The 25,596-nt window shown below is 42.4% G+C and overlaps 3 protein-coding genes across 6 annotated transcripts; 2 read left to right on the forward strand and 1 right to left on the reverse strand.

The window, feature by feature from the left end:
- Window positions 1-1,066: 1,066 nt before the first annotated feature.
- LOC136496333 (protein transport protein SEC24 A-like) lies at window positions 1,067-8,479 on the forward strand. Its single transcript, XM_066491985.1, is given in 14 exon segments — window positions 1,067-1,227; window positions 1,365-2,037; window positions 2,039-2,338; window positions 2,423-2,561; window positions 4,338-4,528; window positions 4,622-4,729; window positions 4,860-5,063; window positions 5,205-5,428; window positions 5,537-5,694; window positions 5,781-5,937; window positions 6,484-6,611; window positions 6,708-7,030; window positions 7,400-7,585; window positions 7,785-8,479. Coding segments are annotated over 13 exon segments (3,009 nt in total). The 5' UTR covers window positions 1,067-1,227; window positions 1,365-1,374; the 3' UTR covers window positions 8,013-8,479.
- A 2,169-nt stretch (window positions 8,480-10,648) lies between these two features.
- On the forward strand, window positions 10,649-15,346 carry LOC136497615 (uncharacterized). Its single transcript, XM_066493465.1, has 3 exons — window positions 10,649-10,959; window positions 11,366-11,553; window positions 14,391-15,346. Exons 1-3 carry the CDS (start codon window positions 10,727-10,729, stop codon window positions 14,594-14,596), a joined length of 627 nt encoding a protein of 208 aa, XP_066349562.1. The 5' UTR covers window positions 10,649-10,726; the 3' UTR covers window positions 14,597-15,346.
- Window positions 15,347-17,398: 2,052 nt separating this feature from the next.
- On the reverse strand, window positions 17,399-24,326 carry LOC136497828 (acyl-coenzyme A oxidase 4, peroxisomal-like). 4 transcript variants are annotated; one of them, XM_066493692.1, is made up of 12 exons: window positions 24,005-24,326; window positions 22,196-22,377; window positions 21,595-21,835; window positions 20,385-21,488; window positions 18,980-19,053; window positions 18,832-18,891; window positions 18,643-18,752; window positions 18,381-18,540; window positions 18,166-18,242; window positions 17,887-18,058; window positions 17,712-17,804; window positions 17,399-17,624 (listed from the first exon to the last, which is right to left on the reverse strand). In XM_066493692.1, exons 4-12 carry the CDS (start codon window positions 20,416-20,418, stop codon window positions 17,508-17,510), a joined length of 897 nt encoding a protein of 298 aa, XP_066349789.1. In that variant the 5' UTR covers window positions 20,419-21,488; window positions 21,595-21,835; window positions 22,196-22,377; window positions 24,005-24,326; the 3' UTR covers window positions 17,399-17,507. The 4 variants fall into 4 exon arrangements, with proteins under 4 accessions (XP_066349789.1, XP_066349788.1, XP_066349790.1 ...); XM_066493691.1 differs by having other exon boundaries at window positions 22,196-22,380; XM_066493693.1 differs by having other exon boundaries at window positions 22,196-22,383.
- Between the last annotated feature and the right edge of the window lie 1,270 nt (window positions 24,327-25,596).

Genomic DNA, 25,596 nt, shown 5'->3' on the forward strand with positions numbered 1-25,596 from the left:
CCCCTTTATAGTACGGCTTTTCCTATACTCAAATTCAAAATTATAAAATAAAATAAACATCCTTCGAACTCGAAGTCATCATCTTTTGTGATTGGGGGCTCCTTCGTTATGTATAACATCCTCATTAGTGAATCTCCTACTTGTCATCTTGATAAAACGCATTAGTCCTTTAATTACGTGGTCATATCATCAAAACCCACAATTAGTGCTTGATTGCACCTTACACCATGTTTTTCTATTTCTTGTCACCAAAGATCAAATGATTGAATTAGTATCTTATTACACAATACTACGATATTGCACACCATTGACAGTGGACTATGTTTTGGCTTTGTTTACCACTCCATCTCTAGCACTGAAACCCTCAACTAGCCACTCTCTTCCTCCAATGCTACTATCTCTAGCGCGAGACACAAAATGTAGTAGCTTTAATTTTATATTTATTTATAAATTTATGATAACTAGCTAGTAGATTTAATTACAAATCTAACCATATCAAGTTTGTGCTATAATAATTAAAAAATATTAATTAAATTATTGATCAAAGATTTTAAAGTTTTATATATAATCTTAATATGTGTATGCGCCACGTAAAAGAGAATTGAGGTAGTAGTTGGCGAGTTACCCTGCTACTAAGAGGTCGGGATGAAAACAAATCTGTTTAGAAGGGTTGAGATCTGTCCATATCCGAGTCCGGATATCCAACATCCGATACCGTATCCGTATTCGAATACTCAAATCGTATATTTATGATGTCGATATCCAATCGTATCCTATCCGACATAGTTGACACTATCCGTATTCGAATCCGAATCCGGATAGAAATATGAAAACAAATATAATATCGATATCCGTCCGTATCCAATCCATTTTCATCCCTACTAAGAGGTAGGATAATAAACGACAAAATCCGTGAAAATTGGTATGGGGTATGGCAAGTACGTACAACTTTCACGGACTCAAATTAAATGATTTGATTTAAAACGATTTTACGAATTTGATAGGAATCTGTTGGGGCGACTGTAGAATTCAGGAGGGGAGAGGCGACTGCGACATACGAAGCCGGCCTTCTCTCTTCTCCCTCGTCTGCTTCTCTTTTGTTCGTTTTTAACCCTCGCTCGCGTCGCCTCCTTTCCTCCTCCGCATCCGGCTGCTGCCCCTGAGCCTGCCCCCGCCGCCTCGGCGCCCTGGTCGCCGCCGGAGCGCCGCCTCAACGCCCTGATCCCGGTACGTCCTCCCCCCCGAATCTCACCGCTCCCGCCAGATCCGGTCGCGCCGGCAGGATCCGATCGGGAAACACGCGGATCACGCGCACAGAAAAGCTCCTGTCTCATCTCGCTTCCGCCCGCCGCCCGATTCCGCAGGTTCGACGCGATGCAGCCGCAGATGGGGAACGAGAGGCCGCCGCCGCCCGGCCGCCCTGTCTCAGCCTTCGTGCCCGGCGCCGCTGTCCCGCCTCCACCGTTTGCCTCCGGTGGCCCGTTCGCCCGGCCTCCTCAGTCTGGTGCTACGGCGCCCCCTTTTGGGGCTGCGCCACCCGCCGCAATGGGTGGGTTCAGGGGTCCACCGCCGTCACAGGGACCCTTTGGAGCCGGTCCACCGCCCCAGGGCCCTTTCACCACCTCCGCACCGCCGTCGCAAGGTCCCTTTGCCTCCGCTCCACCGTCTCAGGGCCCCTTTGCCGCCGCTCCACCGTCTCAGGGCCCCTTTGCCACCGCTCCTCCATCTCAGAGTCCCTTTACGTCCCCTCCACCGTCTCAGGGCCCCTTCGCTGCGGGACCACCGCCGACGGGCCCCTTTGCTGCTACACCAGCACCTTTTCGCCCTCCGCCGTTGTCCCTTGCGCAACCACAATCTCCCACGGGAGGTGCTTTGCCTCCACCACCGACATATGCAAGGCCGCCACAGACGCAAGGGTATTATACCGGTGCACCACCGGCGAACCCTCAATTCCCAATGTCAAGGCCAGCATTTCAACAACCAGTGCAGACTATGCCTCCTCCTCCAATGGGACCCGCTGCCACGTTTGGTAACCAAGGCAGCGTATGCTGGGCCTCCAGTCGGAGGCACACTTCAGAGCTTAGTGGAGGACTTCCAGTCGTTAGCACTGAGTTCTGCGCCTGGGTCACTTGACCCTGGTGTTGATGTAAAAGGGCTGCCAAGGCCATTGGATGGTGATGAGGAGCCAGCTAAGCTTATGGAGGCATACCCATTGAATTGCCACCCGAGGTACTTCCGGCTGACAACCCATGCGATCCCTGCATCTCAGTCATTGGTCTCCAGGTGGCATTTGCCTCTTGGAGCTGTGGTACACCCTCTTGCAGAATCACCTGATGGGGTAATGAACTATTAATGTTTTAATTTGTTTCTATTTTCCATTGAATGGGCTCTTTTCTTGACATGCTTCTTTCTCCTCACTCAGGAGGAAGTGCCAGTTATCAACTTTGGGTCCGCTGGTGTCATTCGTTGTCGAAGATGTAGGACATATATAAATCCTTATGGAACATTTGCAGATTCTGGAAGGAAATGGCGCTGCAATCTTTGCACGTTGCTCAATGACGGTAATTATAGCTATCCCGAACTTCAGCTCAAAGCAGTAACTATTGGTACACAAATGACACAGTTATGGAATGGCTGAAAAAGAACACACTGGTACACAAATGACTATTCATGTCTGATTACTATTGGTTTCAACCAGCCATCGTATTATTTCCTAAAAGCAGTAACTATATATGCCATTTTTGTGATAGATAAGAAAGATTGTTTCACTACTTTGAATGACACAGTTTAGATGCAGAAACCACTAAGGACCTTTCCTCAACTTCCTTGTACTATGTTCTTGGTGTAGTGTGATGACTAGCATATCATACTACTCCATGCCTTCCAAAATTATAAGGCACATAGTTTTCTCTGCCTTTTCAAAATACAATTCTTATATGTTTATATGTTACCCTTTTCCCTCACCTATTACCTCCTTGCTGACCTACATACAATCTTTAACTCTTCTCTCTCATATTTCCAATGTGATTAAATAGGCGTTGCATGGTTATTTCCTTCTCCCTTTCTCTCGTTTCATCCTTCTTAGTTCTTTCACATACTCTGAAGAAGCCCTATAGTTTGAAATGAGAGAGAATATTATGATGTACGACTGTTTACACAAAAACTGAAATGTAGAATTAGCAGGTGAAATCTTCTAGCCAAGTGGCCATTCTATACAGGATGTGATTTTTTAAGCAGCATCCCATACCAAAGAAGCAACACTTTTTTTAACATGAAACATGTGTCAATGAGAAGGGCGGGCCTGGTGCAAGCGGTAGAGTCTTACCGCCTGTGACCGGAAGGTCCTGGGTTCGAGTCGCGGTCTCCTCGCATTGCATAGGCGAGGGTAAGGCTTGCCACTGACACCCTTCCCCAGACCCCGCACAGAGCGGGAGCTCTCTGCACTGGGTACGCCCTTTTTAAACATGTGTCAATGAATAGGGTACTTGTCTTTTCTATTTTTGCTTTTTTTGAAAAAAGTTATATTTGTGATCAACTTTTCGATTGCTATAATTCAGATGGCAACAGCAGTCGTACATTAATACATGCTATGGAAAAAATTCTAGTGATAAAGAACCATTTAGGATTTCTAGTAAAATTAAGATTTGTTTGGTTAATGTTGATGTATAGTGTCTTGAGATTTGACAGATCAAGAATTGCTATTCAATTAAAGTTCATTCCAGAATTTAATCTTTTTTAACTTATTTATTTCATTAGAAAACTTAATTACCCCTGCAGTCTTTCTAGTACCGAGTCAAATCATTTTTAGTTTGACCAAGTTTATAGAAAAAAGTATCAATATTTATGATACCAAATAAGTGTCGCTAGATTCATCATGAGATATATTTTCATAGTATGCCTATTTTATGCTGTAAGTATTGGTACTCTTTTCTATAAACCTGGTCAAACTGTAGAAAGTTTGACTAGGAATAAAGCTAGAATAGTATCCTTTTCTGGATGGAGGTAGCTAGTACCTCATATTATTGATCATATATTTTAGGATGTATTTTGAGACCAAAGGAGCTAGATCAAGCATGCTGTAGTTATAGTGTCTTCCGTGCAAGAGGTATTTTGCTTTATTGTGTCCTTCATGATTATATACAAGAAAAGAAAGGGTGGATCTTATGAACTAATATTGTAAGTCTGTTAGTCATCAGAGTTAACTATTGTTCATGGAAATAGTGCTTGAAGTACAAAAACTCTGCTGTCATACAATCTTCATTCTAGTGCTACATAATTCCCTAGAAACCCTCTCCCATGAACTGCTTTATGAAAACCCGTGCTTTCTTTTACTGCAGTTCCTGGAGAGTACTTTTGTGCGCTTGATGCTAGTGGCAGAAGGTATGATACTGATCAAAGACCTGAACTCTCTAAGGGAACTGTAGAGTTTGTTGCTCCAACAGAATATATGGTGCGGCCACCGATGCCGCCTTCCTATTTCTTTCTTATTGATGTGTCAGTATCTGCAGTTCGGAGCGGATTGCTTGAGGTATGGTTTTATCTGTGTTTAAAATTTTTTTGATTGCCATCTTTTTATTTTTTCCTTAATGACTCACATTATTACTGCCACTTATTTCTTTAGGTTGTTGCAAAGACCATCAAATCATGCCTCAATGAACTTCCAGGCTTTCCGCGAACACAGATTGGATTCTTAACCTTTGACAGCACCTTGCATTTTCATAACTTCAAGGCATGCTCAACATCTCTCGCATAGTCATTCTTCAACTCAAACTTGCGCCTTTTGTTTTGCAATACATGGCAATTTTTGAATGTCGCAGTCAATTTGTACTGAAACAACCTGTATGGTCTTCTTGTATCAGTCTTCTTTGTCACAGCCTCAAATGATGGTGGTTGCTGATTTGGATGATGTTTTTCTGCCATTGCCTGATGACCTCTTGGTTAATTTGGTCGACTCAAGACATGTTGTGGAGTCATTTCTTGATAGCTTGCCAAACATGTTTCATGACAATGTAAATGTGGAGTCTGCTCTTGGTCCAGCACTTAAAGCAGCTTTCATGGTTATGGTATGATTCTTATTTCTATTCTATGCATATTATATTCGATGTGAGAATTATCATTAAAATAAATATTTAGTTATTCCTGTATACCATTATCACCTTATTATTTGCACCAAAATTAAGGACATTTATGAAATCCCTTTGCAGAGTCAAATTGGGGGGAAGTTGCTTGTTTTCCAGAGTACTTTGCCATCTCTTGGTATTGGTCGTTTGAGACTTCGAGGAGATGATGTTCGTGCATATGGAACGGATAAGGAGCATACTCTGAGGGTACCAGAAGATCCCTTCTACAAACAGATGGCTGCTGAATTCACAAAAAATCAGATCGCAGTGGACATATTTTCTTTCAGCGAGAAGTACTCTGATATAGCATTCTTTGGGTGAGAATTTGCTGGCAGAATGTTTGAATTGACGTACATTAGCTTTTTTCTTTTTTTTTTCTTTTTTTGCTGTACTCTATTTTTTATGCTATATATGAATTTTTTAGGGTCTTTGGCAAAGTATACTGGTGGTCAGGTGTACCATTATCCATCGTTCCAGGCACCTACACATGGAGACAAACTTAAACTTGAGCTTAATAGGGACCTTACACGAGAGACTGCCTGGGAATCTGTTATGCGTATCAGATGTGGAAAAGGTTCATCCACAGCTGCATTTATCTTCATTTTCTAATTGTCTTTGGTAGTTTATGATTTGATCTAACTCCCATAACATCTGTTTCAGGAGTACGGTTCACAACCTATCATGGTCATTTCATGCTTCGGTCCACAGACCTGTTAGCCCTTCCAGCTGTTGACTCTGATAAAGCTTTTGCAATGCAACTGTCGCTGGAGGAGACATTAATGACCACCCAGACTGTATACTTCCAAGTGGCATTGCTGTATCCTTTCCTCTCAATCTGATTTTGCACTACTCTTATGATTACATGCATTCTTGCGCATATTTCTTGATTTCAGTGCAAAAAATTGTTGTTATAGATGATATTTTTACATCGGAATATCACTCCTTCAAATTGTCATTAGCAAAAAGCTGTTTAGATAGCAATACATATGGGTCATAGTGTGGCATTTAATGGGAAGTATTGTAAAAACAATGTCTGAGTGTTCGCCTAAACAGAAAATGCGAAAGAGTCAGCCGTCCTTGTTTAGTGAAAAAGTGGACTACATGGCCATTTGATCAGGCTAAACGTTTGTTCAACACAGTTGGCCGCCGTGGTGCGTTTACATGCGGCTTAACCATCATAAATGGTCTTTTAGGAAAAAATGATTCTGTTGATGCCCTGAATTGTTTTTGGTCCATGTATATACTCACCGCACACCATGTTGTTTGCTTTTTTTTTGGCATATGTACACTTTGTCCTTTTCATATTTTGAGAATACTATGCATTCATGTGGTACTTGCTTATTGTGTCCTCAACCCCCATTAGATACACATCATCCTCTGGTGAAAGGCGTATCAGGGTCCACACAGCAGCTGCACCTGTGGTCACAGATCTTAGTGAAATGTATCGTCAAGCAGATACTGGTGCCATTGTGTCATTGTTGGGTCGAATTGGTTAGTAATATATGGATGATCTTCGTCTTTTGTAAATGTCGATATACATGTTATATGGTTATTATCACGCAGTTTACTGATTATCACATCCTGCAGCGGTTGAAAATTCACTGTCTGATAAGCTGGACAGTGTCCGGCAGCAGTTACAGTTAAAGCTTGTCAGAAGTCTGAAGGAATACCGCAATTTATATGTTGTACAACACCGAATAGGCGGGAGACTGATTTTTCCCGAATCTCTAAGGTTTTTGCCATTATACATCCTGGCTATCTGCAAATCTCTTGCTCTCCGTGGAGGTTATGCAGATGTTTCTCTTGATGAACGATGTGCTGCTGGTTTCAGCATGATGATATTGCCTGTAAACAGGCTGCTCAATTTTATCTATCCTTCTCTGTACAGAGTTGATGAAGTATTAACAATGGTATGTTGTTCGTTCCCACTAAGCTGACTTAGTTGCTATTAGCCAGTGTTGCTTGTGGATTTGCCATGCCCAAACCACCCAAATCAAATTTGACATCAACAAAAAAAAAATGATTTCCAGTATGTTCACTTGCACAAGATCTGTTTAGTCTGTTGAAATAGTTTCACAAGTCCTCAATTATTCTGCTTTTAAAATGAAGTTCTTTTATAGTTTAAAATGTGATAGAGCCAGACATTTTTAGCTTAATTGCACTATGATACATCATTTGGTCAGCTATTTTCCTGGTATGTTAGTCTATCCTTTTTGTAGTTTAAGCAAGTTTACCAAACACTAATCAAAAGATTCAAAACTATCTTGTGTGTTTTGCAGGAACCAAATAAGATTGATGCTTCATTGAAGCGATTGCCATTAACATTTCAGTGTTTGGATACTGGAGGTTTGTACCTCCTTGATGATGGCTTCACTTTCTTAGTGTGGTTAGGTAGGATGCTCCCACCTGAACTTGTGAACAACATTCTTGGATTGAGCTTGGCAAACTTCCCTGACCTATCAAAGGTACAACTTTTCCACTCCGTAATAATACTGCTGGCTGCAGATTGTTTACATCTTTGTTCTCTTCAACAGAGTTGTTTTATATTTCCATGTGCATTATCATTTTTCCCTGTAAATGCTCTTGTATGAAAATTTACAGTAAATGTGTAGTGTACCATATTATTTGGGTTTGCATGTGCACTTAAACTGGGGTGTGTTGCAGATTCAATTGAGAGAGTGTGACAATGGGTTGTCAAGAAATTTCATGAAAATACTAAGAACCCTGCGGGAGAAGGATCCTTCTTATCACCAGCTATGCCGTGTGGTGCGGCAGGGTGAACAGCCAAGAGAAGGCTATCTGCTTCTATCTAACCTTGTTGAGGACCAGATGGCTGGAACAAGCAGTTACGTTGATTGGATACTGCAAATTCACCGTCAAACACAAAGCTAATGACGAAGAACCAACAGGAAGTGATACTTGAAATTTTTGTTTTAGTGTAAACTGCTGCAGAATGTAGATTCAGCTGCTGCCAGTTCCAAATCAATCTTGCAACCCCATGGCAGATCTTATTCACAAGCCAGCGGTCCAATATGCCGTCCTGTAAGCAGCATTTGACTGGCAAAAAAAGCTTCTTACTGTTAATATTTGTCCTTGTGATTATTTTATTTTTGCAGAGTGAGAATACAGCTGTTGTATCGGAATAAGTAGGCAGCAAATATCGTGGGTATATTATACAACTGGGGTCGTGTGGTGGCCTGTGATCGGGTTCCTTCCTGATCTGAATCCTAGTCCGGTTCAGTTAATTGGCATTTGGGTTATAAAAAGTTCATCGTGTAAACTAATTTTTGGCTATTTTAGTCTGTTTGTAATGGGAGATCTCATTTAATTTAACCGTCATTCCGCGGACGTTCGTTCCGTATACTTTCGTTTTAGACCACAATGGTCCTTTATGGCTTTATCTGCGGTTTATATAACCAGTAAAACCTGTAGTGTTGGCGAAATGGCGACTATTTTCTTTTCTATGTATGCATCTTAAATTCTGAAATTAATTTCCATGATGAATAATCTGTGTAATTTTTATGATTTCAGTGTCACATGAGTTTTATGGTAGCTTTTTCTGAAACAGGAAAGAGGTAGTAACTAGAAACACATAATGCTCAGTCTACATCTATATTTATATCTATACCTAATAATAAAGAGGCAAAATTTTCTAGTCATTTTTTTTCGTTCATCTTTTTTTTTTTTTGTCCGTCTTCCTCCAACTCTTCTATTCAGACTTATATATATAATTTGTGTTTATATGAGTTAGAATAGCTTTTTTCTAGCGTGATACTGTGCTACTGTATTTCAAATTCAACCAAATATAAGCAATAGAATTATTTTGAAATTTTGGAGGCGCTACGTGGAAGAAAATAACAGTCTCCGTATCGATCTCTATGAGCAAGATGTGACCAAATAGGAATTGGGGATGGTCACGGAAAAAGCCTCTGGACTAAGTCTGTTTATGATTAATTTTGGACAGCAGTGATTTGACCATATACGTGGTATAACGTGCACGAGAAGACAACTCCGAATTAAAAGCCTCCGTTCGGGCAGCAGGCAACATGCATGCTGGACGCACGCTCTGTCTTTGCCGTGCTTGTCTTCGTCTCTCAAAAACGAGGGCATAACACGGGAGCCATATAGGAAGATGGGTACTTGGGATCCGGGAAAAAAAAAAGGGACATAACTCTTCGGGAAGGAAGAAACAGATACGGCTACGGAAAGAGAGTGGCAGACAAAAAAAAAAACATGGTAAAAATTTTACCTCTTTATTATTAGGGATATATATAAAAATAGTTAAACATAAATAGATATAGTATTTTGTTGTCGTTTTCTACGAATGTTTAATTTCTTCTCCCGTTGCAACGCACGGGCTTATTGGCTAGTGATAATAATATAGCAAATTTTTTATGTATGGTTTTCATAGAACAACGAGGAGAAATGAGCATTTCTGAAGCGTCAGGTTGCCGTGTGCTTGCATGCTTCGCGAGTTGGCATCATCCGTCGCCGGAAGCGGCTTTCACTTAGAATGTTATTATGATACTAAATACAGATAGTTACTTTTTTTAGATTCAGTATCAGATATAGATAACCATGTTCTTCTTCTATGTGGAACTACACCGGCCCGCTCCCTCTCCTAGCCATCCCTGGCTAGTGGCTCTCTTGCCGCCAGCCGCACTCCCCCTCACCCCGCTCTACCTCACCCTCCCCAAATCTCAACCAAAGGAGTCAGAGCTCAAACACCTCATCCCCACTGCAAAGCTCTTTCCCAACTAGATGTCTCCAGGTGACAAAAAAAACTAGATGTCTCCCGTCGCCCAGTCGCCCATTCGGCGACATCCTCGTCGCCTCGCTTGCCGCCCCTTAACTCGCCAACACCGTCGGTCTAGCCGGCGCCTGAGGCCTGCTTCCCCTTTTAAGGTTAATGGCAATGGAATCCTCTGAAAGCCCCAAAATCCCTAGCCCGGAACCCTAATGCCGGTGACGGCAGTAGAGGACTCATGAAGTCATGGGCCACGGGGTCGCGAGCTGTATCGGATATTGATATATATCCCACATACATACACATGTAACGAAATCTAATAGGAGTATTCAAATTTGATATAGTACGGATACTAAATGCAGAGTTCCGTTTGAAGCCATTTTTTTACTTATGTAGATGAAACCGCTGAACATGGCTTCTGTGACCTCATCAGCTTTCATGGGCTTATGCAGTGAAGTTGTGTTTGTTTTTTCCTTGTTAAATAGGGTCTAAGTTTGACTAACAATTACTTAAATCTTATATGCCTCTAATAAACAGTAGTAGTAATAATATATTGTTGATGTTGATTTCGGATGGTAAATGATATATTTAAGATAACTAAATACATTAAATTTGTCGATATGCTAAACTTAATGTGAAATTCAGTAATAGAACTAGTAAATTTACTACGATCTTTCAGAACATTTTTTTTACCCATTTACTCATTTTTTTTATAAGTACTCTGCAATGCATCAATGGAGTCCTTGAGATTTTCTTTGCTGGGCCCACTACTCAGTCACCTGCTGCAGACCTAGAACTCCGCAGTATCGCCTGTTCGCCCTGTTGGGCTTGTCGTTTCTTTCCCCTTCCGCAAACCAAAATGTTGGCGGCTCACCGCCGGCTGTCCGCCGCCTCCACCTCTTCACTCCTCCGCCGCCGCCTTTCCGCCCAGACCCAACCCACGGCATCGCCGGCGCAGCCCCCTCCGGAGGTGACCGATTCGGGGCCGGGAGCGTGGGCCGGCCGCGCGGTGGCGCTCTCGCTGCTGGGCCTGACGGGCGCCGTCGCAGCCAGCGCTGTCAGCGACCTCTCCGTCTTCCTCTCATGCTCCAGGTCGAACCCTTGAATCCCGTTGCGTCTTGCATTAAGTATTTACTTGTCCTCATGACGCTTAGCATCAGATCAACTACACCTTGGCTGTAGCGCTTGAATGTTGGGGATTTTAAACCATTTTCTTAGCAGTGTATATAGCTGACCTCACCTGTTCCTATAGGTCAGGGTTTCTTGACCTGTAATGTAACCTAGATGGCTAGACATATATCTTAAGTGCTTTTGGTGCCCATGTAAGAGGATGGATGGTGATTTTGTGGCAACATGTAGGATTCATGTACCTTTGGCCCTTTGGGTGATGCTATTTTCTTCATGTATTGTGCTATTGTGCTCGCCGTTGTTGGATTTTGTTTCCTTTGTCGACAAGAGGAATTGCTATGGCTCACTTCCTTTGGTGCCCGTGCTGCAGCCAGGCAATAGAGAAGGCCACCCAGAACCAGCAGATAGTCAATGCCATTGGTAAGCCGATTGTGCGGGGTCCCTGGTACAGTGCTTCCATTGCTGTGAATCACGTGAAGCATTCTGTCTCCTGCACTTTCCCGGTGTCGGGGCCCCAAGGAAATGGTCTTCTCAAGCTCAAGGCTATGCGCTTGGGAGGTGCGTGCCGCTAACTTCTTCACAAATCTATTCCTTATGAGTGAGTTGATTGGACTTGCTAGTATGCTAACATTTTTCTTGTGGCATGTCTATACTTGTAATAAGATATGATTTCGAATATGTCTTTCAGTCTTTGTGCTACATTGCCTCAATGCCTCCGAAAAACTGAACCAATAATTGATGGTTTTTAACATTTGGATGCAGAACGTTGAATATGACTTAGTTTTTGCATTCCATATAAAGTGTTGCAGTAGATGTGTTTGCATTAATGGAAAGGAAAACTATGATACTAATATACATCATTTGCTGACTTAGCCAATTGGTTGCATTTTTTTATACAGTTTTGTCATGCCTTGGGCATAGCAGGTATGTTAGTCCATATGCATGACAAATGCCCCAAAATATTACTGTAAAATCATTTGTCAAGCCACATTAATCCAATAAAATAGGTTGTATAACTGATGCTATTTGGGTGACTGAACAAGTCATGTCACAATTTTATCTTGATATTCTTCAAATTTATCTTGACCTTGAAACATATAAGGATGTATACTAGTTTCATTTATTTGGGAAAAAAAAATCCAAACCGATGTCTGCACGAGTGGGTACAGCGTTACCACCTACCAGTGCCCACCTGATGGACCAGTTGTAACTTGGCTGGTTACTTCTGGTTTCTGTAGCCATTCCTGATTGGTTTTTAAAATATTAGTGTTAGCTGTTGGCTACCCATGGTGATTAAAGTTCTTATGTAGATGTAATGGTGATTATTTGCCATTTGTATATTCTGACTAATTGATTAAGTGCTTCATGTCATGTTCTTATTCTAGTAGGATGAAATCTTGTCAGAAGATTCATCCAGAAGTTAGCTTTGGCCCTGTTTGAGAATGCTTATCTGAGAGTCGGTTTTAATCTGATCAGAATTTTCTGATAAGCTGCGGTCTAATAAATCTGCAGTCTGAAAAATCTAGGGGTTTGGCAATCCTGATAGTTGTCGGTAGATTCTCTATCATGAATGTAAAATTATTTATATGCCTCTAGGCTGGTAATAGATTATTTGTTGATTGATGAATATGAGTGAAAGCAACTATGACAATATTTTTTTTTAATTTATTGTACCATATAATTTGGATAGAAGTTCAAATGAATAATGGATGAGTTGACATCGTTACCTTATATGGGGTCCACTATAATACAATAAAAAAATCAACCTTATCCCAACTGCCGGCTCTCACCACCGATCTCCATGGCCGCAGCGACGAGTTCTCACTTCTGTTCTTCTCCCCAGCGGCAAATCACTCCTTTTCTTTCTCATCCAAATCTGATTCTTCAGCAAAAATTCCACCTAGATCAAACGCAGTACCACAGCTTCCTCCACCATGGTCTGTTACAGGGCGGCGGCAGCTCCGATTTTCGGCGGCGACGGCATCCAGGAAGGAGGCACAGCTCTTGTAGACATCGGATTCCGCAGCTTCGTTGATCTCCTCAGCAGGTTTGTGTGGTCGAGCAGGGCGGCCTGCCCAGCAGGAGTGAGCAGGAGCGCGGAGCGAGCCTGCGGGGGCATGTTGCGGGGTGGAGGGAGGGCTAGGAAATGAAAAATCCTCGCGGTGAAGGAAACGTAAGGATAACCTCGCGGTACAGAAAACACACAGTAACACTAGAGCTGGATTCCTTTCAACGCCGCTGCCAAAACATTCGAGAGAGAATTGTAGCGTTTGGGTGGGGTTGTTGATTATTTTCACCTAGAATCGGATTTTAAGCTGAAACAAACACGGCCTTTAGCTCATGCGATATCATGGTGACATCAGGAAGCAAACTATTTGAAAGCAAACTTGATGAAATGTAGATATCAAATATATTATGTTGATATACGCACATAGTGAAAAGTTTTGGAGTATGCAAGCAAATCAGTGAACTTCCAGTGGCATACACAAAAATTCTCCATACATTAAAATTTTAGATTTTCTAATTTAGCAATTAGCACATCTAAAGTAAGGCTGACACAAGACACTAAGAGATAAAGGGAAAGAGGGCAATTGCAACCACACAACAAACTAAAGAAACTAAATAGTTGGTGCTCAAGGGAGGGTTGAGTGGAGCCCCTCCCCAATCTGGCAGCGCTCTGTTCAGCGCTGATCGCTACTAGAACTTGGAACTCATGGAGTCAAAGCCTCAAAGGAGAGAAGAGGGGATCAGTGAATGGAGATACTTATTGGATAAGAATGTGAGAGAGCAGACAAAGGAAAACTCAGACAGTGTTACAGAATACTAAAATGGAGATACTTAGACTACTAATTCTTTGCTAAGTGTGGAATGAGTCAATAACGAGAGCAAAGATGAGTTATGCACCTTACATGTATTTCACCACTTTACTAGTATGGTGCAGAATGCCAGAGCAAAGCTGATGCTAAAGGGCAGACTAGACCTAAAGGGTACAGAATGCCAGAGCTGAAAACGTCTGGACCTAAATGTGTTCCACTGTTTCATTCTTTATTTTTGAAATTGTATATGACTTGTGGGTAAGACATGCTATTATGGTGCTGTGATTTGCTCAGTGGAGTGATACTAGTCATTGTGCCTACTTCTGATCCTATTGAGTTATGATTTTCCACTTCAAAGATACTCTGGGAGCTTCAGTTCATCAACTAGAATATGTTTCCTTGAAATAAAATGACTTATTATTTTTTCACGGCATTTTTTGGATGTCATGTAGATACAGAAGCATAAGCCACTTAACTAAAGAGATTTTTGTATTAGGCCACTGGTATGGACGTATTGAGTGGTGGTTAGTTTTTATTCGCAACTTAATATGTATCTTATCGCCTTTTTGTTTCTTGCAGATGAATCTTGGTATTCGTTTCTGCAGCCCGCTGAGTGGGAGATACTGATAATGGATGCCATCCTTGATATTCATACTGAAGATGGTAAACACCGAACAATGAGGGTAACCATTCCAGACAACACACCTGCTCCGCCACCAGCAGACTGCACCGCGTGCAAGTCCCATGCAGCTCCACCACCACCTCAGCATCCTGCGGAGAAGTGAATCCATTGAGGGATGTCTTTCCATCTGAGGCCTTGTTTGGATGCATGTGTATCCACTTCAATCCACATGTGTTAGAGTGGAATGGAATGGAATTTAGTTTAGTTCCACCCCAATCCATTTCAACACATGTGGATTGAGATAAATACATGTGCATCCAAACAAGGCTGAACATGGTTACTATGGAGTGATTTATTCTTTCCACAATCCCGTACGAACCTGGTGAGAATAAACGTTTTATATTTTTGGCCAAGAGGACCACAGGTCGATCTTAGGAGATAGTAAGAATTCTTTTCTGATATTGGAAATACCTATGGGTTATTATAGCATAGGTTAGAGGAATTTGTCATCTGGCGGGCCATACTCTGAAGGTCGGGCCGATCAGTATTTAAACAGCTGAGATTAGCTTAGCGTACAGCACTTGCAGAAATCTGTTGGGTTGATGTTACACGACTCTATGAGAAAGCCTATTTGGCCAGCTTTTGAGTTGTCGTCCACGTTGCAATTCTTGCTAATCAGGAAGCATGTTAGGTATGTCATGTTTTCGTTTGAGCAATGCTTTTTACTGGAGAATAATGCCTGCAGAGCAGGTCAGCCAAAATAAGCTTCCGACATCTTCAGGGCGTGATCTCCGCTGACCCCGACCTAGCTGGGAATCAACAGTCCCAGTGCTAGAATCACAGCCACTAGTTTCTATACCTTTTAAATCATGTATAGAAATATTTGCTTCAAAATAATTTTTATCTAATCATATGTCTTCTCTCTATTATCTATCTATTACATCTCTTCATATATTGGTTCTCGTGTAAACATAGGCCTTGTTTAGTTTCTCTCTCTAAAGTTTATTCTCTATCACATCGGATGTTTGAACATATGCATAGAATATTAAATAGACTAAAACAATAACTAATTGCATAGATTACGACTAATTTACGAGACAGATTTTTTAAGCCTGAGTAGTCCATGATTTGGCAATGTGATGCTACAGTATAGCTACAGTGTACTTTGTTTTATTGCACAGGTGCCAATGACGGGTTAATTAGGCTTAATAAATTCGTCTCGCGAATTACTGATGACTTCTGTAATTTGTTTTATTATTACTATCCAAATACTTCCATGTAATACCCTAAATTTTAGCTCATGGATTTAAACACCACCATAGTTACTTATCTAAGAAACTATTTTTTCATCTCTCTTCTTTAATTCCAATGCCACATCATCATTTTACTTCGTTGGTACCCTAATAATTAATCAACATAGAAACACTAGTCATAAATTTGTTCGCCATTTATAGACTTGGAACCATCTATTAAGTTGTTTATTCGTAAAAGGATGGAAATTTCTGAAGTCCTTTCTCTTACACAGGCAAAGTTCTGAAGATTTTGATTTCTTTTTATTATCCTAGAAAAGTTTTGGCAATGTGTAGACAAAAGTGTTAGATGCTTTATTCCATAGATAAAGTGTGAGATGCTTTTGTGCTGTCTTCGTGTGTGCAGTACTATCACAGAATAGAAATTGTCTTTGGCCCTGTTCGGCTTACCACATATTCAGCTTGTTCAGCTTCTTTTTTTTAGTCAGAATAGTATTTTTTCTCTCACAACAATTCAGTCAGAACAGTGTTTTTCAGTCAGTTTCAGTCAAGTTTTATACCAGCGAATGGGCCCTTTGTCGTCTTTATTGATCACTCATTTTTGTGTGATTCCAACCACACGCTGCAATAGAAATGGAAATCACTCTAGGAGCTGACCAAACAAGTAGCGTTTCTAACTCTATAACGGTACGCCACGGGCGTCCTGTCACGTGACTCTGATTCGGACGCGCTAACCGGCCAGAGCTGCCCGCCGGCCCCTTCTTCCCGCCACTGCTCAGCCAAAGCTCGCTGGTAGCCTCCTACGCCTGCGGCCGGCCCCTTCCTCCCGGCCAGAGCCCACCAGCGGCCTGTCCCCGCCTCCCTCTACGCCCGCATGCGACGGTGGCAGCCCGCAGCCGGGCCAAAGCTCGTCAACAGCCAGTCCCCACGCGCCCCCTCTGGTCGCCTCCAGAAGGGGCCGCGATGGCGTTGCCCTTCACCTGCCCATCGTCTACTCTGCACTACGTTGTAGGGAAGAAGGGTGAAAAACGCATGTTATAAGCGTATGTTTCAAGTGTTTCAGAGATATGTTGCGAGTGTTTCATGCGAATGTTGTAAATGTAGATCGGGATGTTGCATTTGTTGCAATGGTTGTATACGTATGTTGCAAGCTTAATTATGTTCCTAATGTTTCATCTGTTTTTTCAGACGTATGTTACAAGTGTGTTTATTTAGATGTTGTATATATTTCACACATATGTTGCAAGTGTTTTATCTGGATGCTGCGTATATTTTACAGCGTTTTTTAAGTGTTTCTCAGGTGTTTTTGCAAGTGTTTCACATGTATATTTTAAGCGTTTCATCTGCCTTGAAATAAATGTTACAAGTGTTGCATCTGGATATTTTAAAAGTAAATCGAGTGTTGCATCTCCTTCGTCGCTTTCTGCTACCTCGCTTGATGTCTCGTTCTCCTCCCAACGGCAGCTAGGCATCCGTTGTCCCCTTCCCCTATGCTGATGACGTTCGCGGCGGGATGGGCCCGCATGGACGCGCGAAACGGTGTGGGCGCCGGACGCCCCGGACGTCAGCAATTAGCATCGGCAACTGATCGCATTAATTACCATTGCCCTACACGACGCCGAACTAAAACATCACCTAAATAATCTTGACATGCATACAAGCATAGCTATAGTTTCCAGGTTCACCTACTTGAGGGAATTACAATGGTTCTTTATTATCACTGCTGCAAACAATTTATCACGTTTATTACATCTCACTTGTTCCCAGCAACAACAAATGTATTTTTGTCAACAAATGTACATAATTTTGAAGGGGCATCCAGCACTAGAGCCTGCTGGTGGGCCTGATGCTGGAGATGCCAGTGATCTCCCTTGCGACAATGAGCGCGTTGACATCGTAGCTGCCCTCGTACGTGTACACAGTCTCCATGTCACAGAACGCCTGCATCAGTTCAGTGCGTTAATCACACATATATGTGACACACATGACACAACCAACACACAGGAATTGCATAGATCGATGACCTACCTTGCCCACGTGGAAATCGGTGACGATGCCATTGCCGCCAAGGAGCTCCCTGCCGAGCGCCACCGTCTCCCTTGCCTGCTTCGTAATCCATGCCTGCAACATCGACCCATAGCTTCGTAATATCCATGCCTGCAAAAACAAAGTGAGTTTAGAACTAGGCCACCAACGTACTGACCTTGCCCAGGCTAGCCTGCCCTGTGGTCATCTTGCCAGAGCCATGCAGCTTGCAGAGGCGCCAGCCGAGAAGCCACATGGCCTGGATGTTGCCCAACATCCTGACGAGCTTCTCTTGGTTCAGCTGGAACGCGGCCAGTGGCACACCAAACTGTTTCCTCTCTCCAAGGTACCTGATCAAACATTGCTAGGGTAGTTCAGCACAGTCACAGCAAGATGCAAGATTGCTAGCTGAAACCAGTGTCAATGGAAGCTAGCTGCTGATAGAGTGAATTTTTACCTATGACATGCATCATACACCCCTACTGCAATCCCAATGCTGACCCAGGCAGCCATGACACGACTGAAAGAAAGCGACTGCACGCAAAGAACACCATAGATTAATTATGTTCATGGACCAATGGTGGACTATATATATCAAGCTATTCTTAACATAAGGAGTAATTTTCTGTTAAGATATATTGATGAGAAAAAAACAGTAGGGCCATTTATTACATCAACAAGGTCCTGAAAAGAATTGGCGCCAGGCAAACGATCATCATCGGGGACAAACACGTCCTCCAGCTGGATGTCGCAGTTCTGAACCATTCTCATCGACACCTTGTTCTCGATCTTGTTGATCTTCAGACCAGAACTCCCTCCATATACTATGAAACTGCAATTTTTGTTCAACATAAAAACATTTAACATACATAGTTATCAGTTATATATGTGTGTGAACAATGGACAATGCCAATGCATATATAGCTTGACTTACCCATTGACCTGATTGGTGCTGGTATTCCGAGCAAGAACGACTAATACGTCTGCAAAACTGCTGTTCCCAGGCCACCGTTTTCTGCCATTTAGGACCCACCCTCCAGGAACCTATCCAAGAAGTTCAGATCGATCAACTCACAGGATCCATCAGACTGGATGATATTGGGCCTACTAGTCAAATAACCACCTTTCTCGCCACAGTGTTCAGAGAGCTTGCATCACTACCATAGTCCGGCTCTGTCAAGGCCTGGAAATGTACAATGACAGTTAAAAACTTGCTAGCTAGCCGAACCTTAAATTAGCCAAAGTGCCATGGGATTGATTGTTTGACTTACATAAGCACAGACTTTCTGCTGTTTGCTCAGTGACGGCAAATATTTATCTTTCTGTGCTTCAGATCCCATTTGTGCTGCTTGGTCACCACATATGCAGACACATGCATACATACATGTAAATCTTTGCCAGCTATAAACATCATCCAACAGTGTATATATATATATATATATATATATATATATATATATATATATATATATATATATATATATATATATATATATATATAGGGAGAGGCTATTCAGTAGCCGGCTACAAAATAAGTTATTTTGTAGCCACCTCCATTTACTATAATTTTATATACTAATTTACCATAATGTCAATACATATTTACGATAGTTGGGTTACTATAACACATGGGGATATTTACCATAACGTTATATTAAACCACTTAATAAAGAGTTACTATAATCTCATAAATTAACATAGTAATTATCATAACTCAAAGTGGCTACAGAATAAGTTATTCTGTAGCCAGCTACAGGATAGTAGTTCTATATATATATATATATATATATATATATATATATATATATATATATATATATATATATATATATATATATATATATAGGGAGAGGCTATTCAGTAGCCGGCTACAAAATAAGTTATTATGTAGCCACCTCCATTTACTATAATTTTATATACTAATTTACCATAATATAAATATATATTTACGATAGTTGGGTTACTATAACACATGGGGATATTTACCATAACGTTATATTAAACCACTTAGTAAGGAGTTACTATAATCTCGTAAAATAACATAGTAATTATCGTAACTCAAAGTGGCTACAGAATAAGTTATTCTGTAGCCAGCTACAGGATAGTAGTTCTATATATATATATATATATATATATATATATATATATATATATAACTATCTTTCTCTATCGCATTGAAATTCCCATGTCCACAAACCTAAAGAAGAATTAAAGTCACAAACTAAAACTTCCATTCCTTCCTAACAGTGCCATTACTTCGAAGCAGAACACCATCTAGCACTAGCATGTTGTATTCATTGATAGTTGCTATACAACATTCTACCACTAAGAAAAGCCCTTTTGAGATTGTTTATGGGTTTGTGCCACGTGCTCCTATTGATTTGTTACCTCTTCCGACCTCGGAGCGAGTGAACTTTGATGCTAAACAACGTGCTGAACTGATCTTAAAATTGCATGAAACCACTAAAGAGAAAATAGAGTGCATGAATGCAAAGTATAAACTAACTGGTAGCAAAGGGAAGAAACATGTCATTTTTTAACCTGGTGATCTAGTTTGGCTCCATTTGAGAAAAGATAGGTTCCCTGATTTGTGAAAGTCTAAGTTGCTGCTTAGTGCCGATGGTCCTTTTAAAGTGTTAGAAAGGATTAATAATAATGCGTACAAACTTGAGCTACCTGCAGCTTTTGGGGTTAGCCCCACATTTAACATTGCAGATTTGAAGCCATATTTGAGAGAAGAGGATGAACTAGAGTCGAGAACGACTCAAGTGCAAGAAGGGGAGGATGATGAAGACATCCCTTCCATTGATACAACCACACCTGCTGCACAACAAGGTCCGATGACAAGAGCTCGAGCACGACAACTTAATTATCAAGTAAAGTCGTTCCTCGCTGTTCATATAAACTCGTCTCAGAATTGGATGCTACTAAATCATGATGATGATTGTCTTATTCTTAGGAATGTTGGTCAAGACCCCATTGCCTCATGTTTAGACCCCATGATGAGGATGAAGCAGCCGAACAAGTGAGAATCATCTTTAATGGGGCGCTCAGCTCATCTCGAGACAGCAGGAAACACTTCATAAAAAATACCATAACTCCTTGATACGAGATCCAATGAAGCTGGTTTTTGACTTGTTGGAAAGAGCTCGTCGTGGGTCCAACCCCACTATCATAATCTACCGAAGCTGTGCGCAGCAAGCAAAAGGATGCATAGACCTACAACTTGGGTCTAGGCCTTGTACTGACTAAAGCCCATTGAGAGACGCCCAGATTAGGGTTTCTCACTCCCCCTTGTGATCTCCTCCTTATAAATAGAACCACCAGCCATCAGAATGAGGGTAGGTTTTGTTTAGATGCAAGATAGTTGTTGCTTCTTCCTTGTAAACGCGTGTGTCGGCTAGACCACTCGATTAGCTTGTTTCAAGACCCCAACTTGTGATTCAGATTCAGCTTTTGGCTTAAATCCGTGAGTTATTTGCTTGTTCATCTTGTTCTTGCTTGTTCTCGATTGCTTGCAGGTTCATGGTGTTCTTGGCACGGCAAGAACATCACAATCAAAGCCGGTGTACCTGTTGCTAAGGCGCAGCAACCTTGTGGTCGTTGTAGTTGGACAGCCAACGTCGAATCCACCCCAAATCGAGTTTATCCACACTCACCAAAAGATCAGGAACAACCCCTTGTCCCATCATGACCAAGCGGGAAAATCTCCAGGCCAGCTGTTAGTACAAACTCCTTAAAGTTGGCATGAGTAGCCAATCTCACACGGTGCCCGTAGTCCTGCAACAAGGATCAGAATCGACAAATATGCTGGATCTCAGCTGAACAAACCTAACCTGAATTTACGAGAGAACTGGATTGATAATACATTTAGGCTAGGACTAACCTGTAAGCGTTTCCCTATAGCAACAAATGGTTGCACATCTCCTCGTGTACCCACAATAAGTATAACTATTTTGCATAGGAGGCCTGTATGGTATCTCTGTTCCATCTAATGCTTCTTCAACAGCAGCTTCAGTATAAATATCCTCAGTTCCACCAACTATAGTTGGTTCCAGACCACTTGGCACATCAACAACCACGGTTCCATCATCTTTTACTGTAGCAATCCGATTCAGCATTTTGAGCTGCAATAAAGTGGAATAAAGTTAAAGTAGCAAAAAGATCAAGAACAAATATGCAAGCTATCATACTGGTCCTTATCAATCATCTTTCCAACTAGGAAACCTTGTAACCTTTTTCAGAGTATATTACAATATATTGTAACATTTCCTTATCAGTTCCAAATCGGCAATGCATGAATTTTAAAATATACTGGTAATTCAAAGAAAGTCGGACTTTGGACACTATTATACATTAGTTAGTGCGACTATCAATGATTCAATTCCCATTCCACAAACAGATATGTATTTCAGATGCCTGCATGGCAAAACAAAACTAAGCTTCTGAAAATAAATAGATAGATACAGAGTGTAAGATATATGCACCTTCTTTTTTATTGGAATCCTTTCATCAAGTAACTGTTTAGCAGGATCATCAGCTGGATTATTTTGCCGACGACGCTCAGTTCTGGACCTTTCCAAATTTGATGGTCCAGCAGTTTCATTGGTAATTTCATCATTCTTAATCACCCAAGGCATGGTGCTTGACCTATGGAAGCCTCTGTCATCTACTACTTAGAAAAGAAAAGATGGAGTCATGTCAAAAAACTGCAGCCAAAAACTATGTAGACCTAACACTTCAGTCCCATCTCAAAAGGAAATATAGAGAAGGAAATGTGGGTTGTGTTTGCACAGCATATGATTGTGCAGAATCTGCCTACTGGAGCAGCTAGTGAAAAAGTACACTGCGATTATTTTCGAGGAAAACTGCAGCCAAAAACTATGTAAACCTAACTGTTACCACTTCAGTCCCAACTCAAAAGGAAATATGAAGAAGGAAATGTAGGCTGTGCTTGCACAGCATATGATTGTGCAGCATCAGCCTACTGGAGAAGCTGGTGAAAAGGCACACTCCAATTATTCTGCTTAGTTAGTTCATCCTAAGATTTTGCTTACTAATAAGCAGTTGGAGGATGCTGTTGTCTAGCACAGTTCTGCTTAATCTGTGGACAAGCTAAGAAATAAGCTGTGCAAACAGAGCCATTATATTCTGTTTCGAATGAGCAATTAGGTAAATAGTCTTCAAAAACTTATGTTTTTAATTTAATAGAAATGGTCAGAGAACACAGACAAAGAAAAATCAAAACTATTCAGATACAGAAAATACTCAAATTTAAATATTGCGTGTCTAACAACATGGACACATAAACATAATGTCCAGGCAACGAATTTCATTTCGACAAGCTATGAGCTTATCCAACAACCTTAAAAATACTAGCACAGTAAATGGCTCATTTATGTGTTGGGCATGTTTCAGCAAGCAATTGAACTGTAAACAAGTGCAAGCAAAACAATATGATCCTAGATTGTGTGACTGACAGAGACACAATCAAAGCCACTAGTAGCATGAAGTGCAAACCTGTCTGCCAATCTATATCATATTTGAATAGTATAAAGTCCAGTTCAGCTAAGAGATTACCTTATGTCCTATAAATTGGAATTGGAGCACAGTCTATACACCCGAGGAGTTAGGTTCCTATAAGTAGGTCCAACAAACCACAGTCCCAAAACGAAGAAAATCCAGTAGCACAAACGCACACTGGAAACTATGACTACCAAACCACCAGAACCTTTCAGTGAGATCAATACAGATGCGCCATGTGCCAACACCTAAAATTAGCATCCAATAGAAGACTGGACACACAATTGACACCCCTTAGAAATAAGAATGCCTGCCTAGCACACAACTTCATCGAATCAGTGACACAGCTAGCACCAAAACTAGGCAAACCTCATCTCCTGAGCACCGAGTTCACTCCATCCTGAAACATGCGCACAACAAAACATCCCCCCCACTCCATAGGGCATAGCTGTTGATTCCTGGGCTCCTGGCTCGCCTTCTCCTATCCTACCAATCCACGATTCACGGCCAGACGACGTGCTGTGTTGTGCTCGAAAACCACCCACTAGACGAGGACCAACCGTTACACCAGAACCCTGATCAGACCAGAAGATTAGCTGCCCACAAAGCGAACAGGGATCTAAGCAGGCGGTTGCCGGTCCGTGGCTCCACGGAGACACCCTGGGGCGTCGGGGACAAAACCCCTTAGACCCCGGCCGACACAAGCCGGCAGCAGCAGCAGCGAAACCCAAACCCCACGAGGCCGCAGGAGAGCGGAGGATGCGGGAGATCACCTGCGGAGGACGACGGCGCTTCTCCTCCCGCGACGCCGCTGCCGCTCTCCTCGCCCGCCATTTATACACCGACCGGCCCGCGGACGGACGCCGCGTCGGCTGCTTCTGGAGAACCGCTGCGGTGCCTCCGGATCCACGCCTCCGCGTCCTCCGTGAATATGCTCGGTTGGCTTTGCTTGCTCGTTCCGGCGGCGGGCTGTCTCTCGCTTTTGGTTTTGGGGGATAGACGGGGAAGGAATTGGAATTCGCTGGCCATGCACGAGATGCACCGGGCGGGGAGCGGCGGAAAGCGGAGAGGGAAGAGAGGAGCGAGCAAAGCAAAGCGGCCGATGCGATGCCTCTCTCTGCCTCGCTGGCGCTCTGCGTCATGGTGGGCGCCGAATTTAGTCTTTTTTTTGAAATTTTTTAATAAATACGTTTATGTAGACATGGTTTTAAAATCTAGACCCTTACCTCGGCGTCATCGTTGCTGGCGCCGAGCTTATACGTCTCGACGCCATCGTTGCTAGCGCCGAGGGCTTAGGCTCGACGTAGACGTGGCGGTGACTTGGCAGGCAGCTCGACGCCGTAGATCTTGGCGCCGAGCTCGGCGTCAAGCTTGGCGCCGTAGATCTTGGCATCGAACTTAACGCCGTGGTTATTGGAGCCAAGCATGTCTTACGTATGGGCTCTCCCTTCATTTCTCTCCCCCTCTCTCTCGTGTGCCTCGAACCAGCGCACCGCCGCCGCCCGCGCCCTCGCCCGCGCCCGACCGCCTGCACCCTTCCCCGCGCCCACGCCGTGCTGCGCGCGCGCGTGTGCCATGCCGGCCTCGCCGCGCAGAGCGTCGGCCATCCCGCGCCCGCCGCCGGCCCCGGCCCCTGCAGCGCCCGGCCGTGCCACCGTCGCCCCCGCTCGTCGGCCTCACCCACGTCCGGCGTCCACTGCGACTTCGTCCTAGAGCCATCGATCCCGGCGTCCGCTGCGACTCCGTCGACGTCCGCGACTCCGTCGTCGGACAGGTAAAAATTATGAATATGCAATGTAGGTACTTAGTTAGCTTTGATTGTTGTGTAGTAGTTTTGGCATTTATTATTTACTAATTAATGTGATGACTCAGGTAGTTGATTTAGTTAGTCATCTAGTGAGATAGATATGTAGATAGATAGAAATATAGATATATAGGTACATAGATATAGTTAGATAGCTACTTAGATAGGTAGTTATATATTTAGTTAACTAAATAGGATTTAGCTATTTAGTGAGTACACCGTATCTATATACGTAGTTATTATCTTATTTACTTAGTTTGTAGTTAGAAAGTACTTGTTAGGTACTATCTATCGTCTAATTTGGACTAAACGACATGTGTTTCGGTACGTGTTTGAACTAGATGGACAATCTAGTGAGCATATATCATGAAGGCACCGTGGAAAGAGATCGCTATAGATATATTGAGTTTGTTGAGATGTAAAGTGTGCCTGTGTTATTCAATGAGAAGCCATCGTTTAGTGAGTTGGTTGCAAGGGCTCGGGATGAGCTACATTGCCATGGAGCTAATGATGATGATGGCATCGCAGTGAAAGATGTACTTCACCTAGGTTCCCCTCCCA

This window comes from Miscanthus floridulus, chromosome 12 (genome assembly GCF_019320115.1).
Source record: "Miscanthus floridulus cultivar M001 chromosome 12, ASM1932011v1, whole genome shotgun sequence".
Taxonomy (NCBI): Eukaryota; Viridiplantae; Streptophyta; class Magnoliopsida; order Poales; family Poaceae; genus Miscanthus; species Miscanthus floridulus.

What these genes read in the sequence shown, in the direction of transcription:
- LOC136497615 (XM_066493465.1), top strand. Translation starts at nt 10,727, where the DNA reads ATGTTGGCGGCTCACCGCCGGCTGTCCGCCGCCTCCACCTCTTCACTC. An exon ending in GTCTTCCTCTCATGCTCCAG is followed by an intron (nt 10,960 to 11,365) that starts GTCGAACCCTTG and finishes CCCGTGCTGCAG; the next exon opens with CCAGGCAATAGAGAAGGCCA. An exon ending in CAAGGCTATGCGCTTGGGAG is followed by an intron (nt 11,554 to 14,390) that starts GTGCGTGCCGCT and finishes TGTTTCTTGCAG; the next exon opens with ATGAATCTTGGTATTCGTTT.
- LOC136497828 (XM_066493692.1), bottom strand. Translation starts at nt 20,418, where the DNA reads ATGTTAAATGTGGGGCTAACCCCAAAAGCTGCAG. An exon ending in AGCAGAAAGTCTGTGCTTAT is followed by an intron (nt 18,892 to 18,979) that starts GTAAGTCAAACA and finishes GTACATTTCCAG; the next exon opens with GCCTTGACAGAGCCGGACTA. An exon ending in GTGTATGATGCATGTCATAG is followed by an intron (nt 18,059 to 18,165) that starts GTAAAAATTCAC and finishes ATGTTTGATCAG; the next exon opens with GTACCTTGGAGAGAGGAAAC.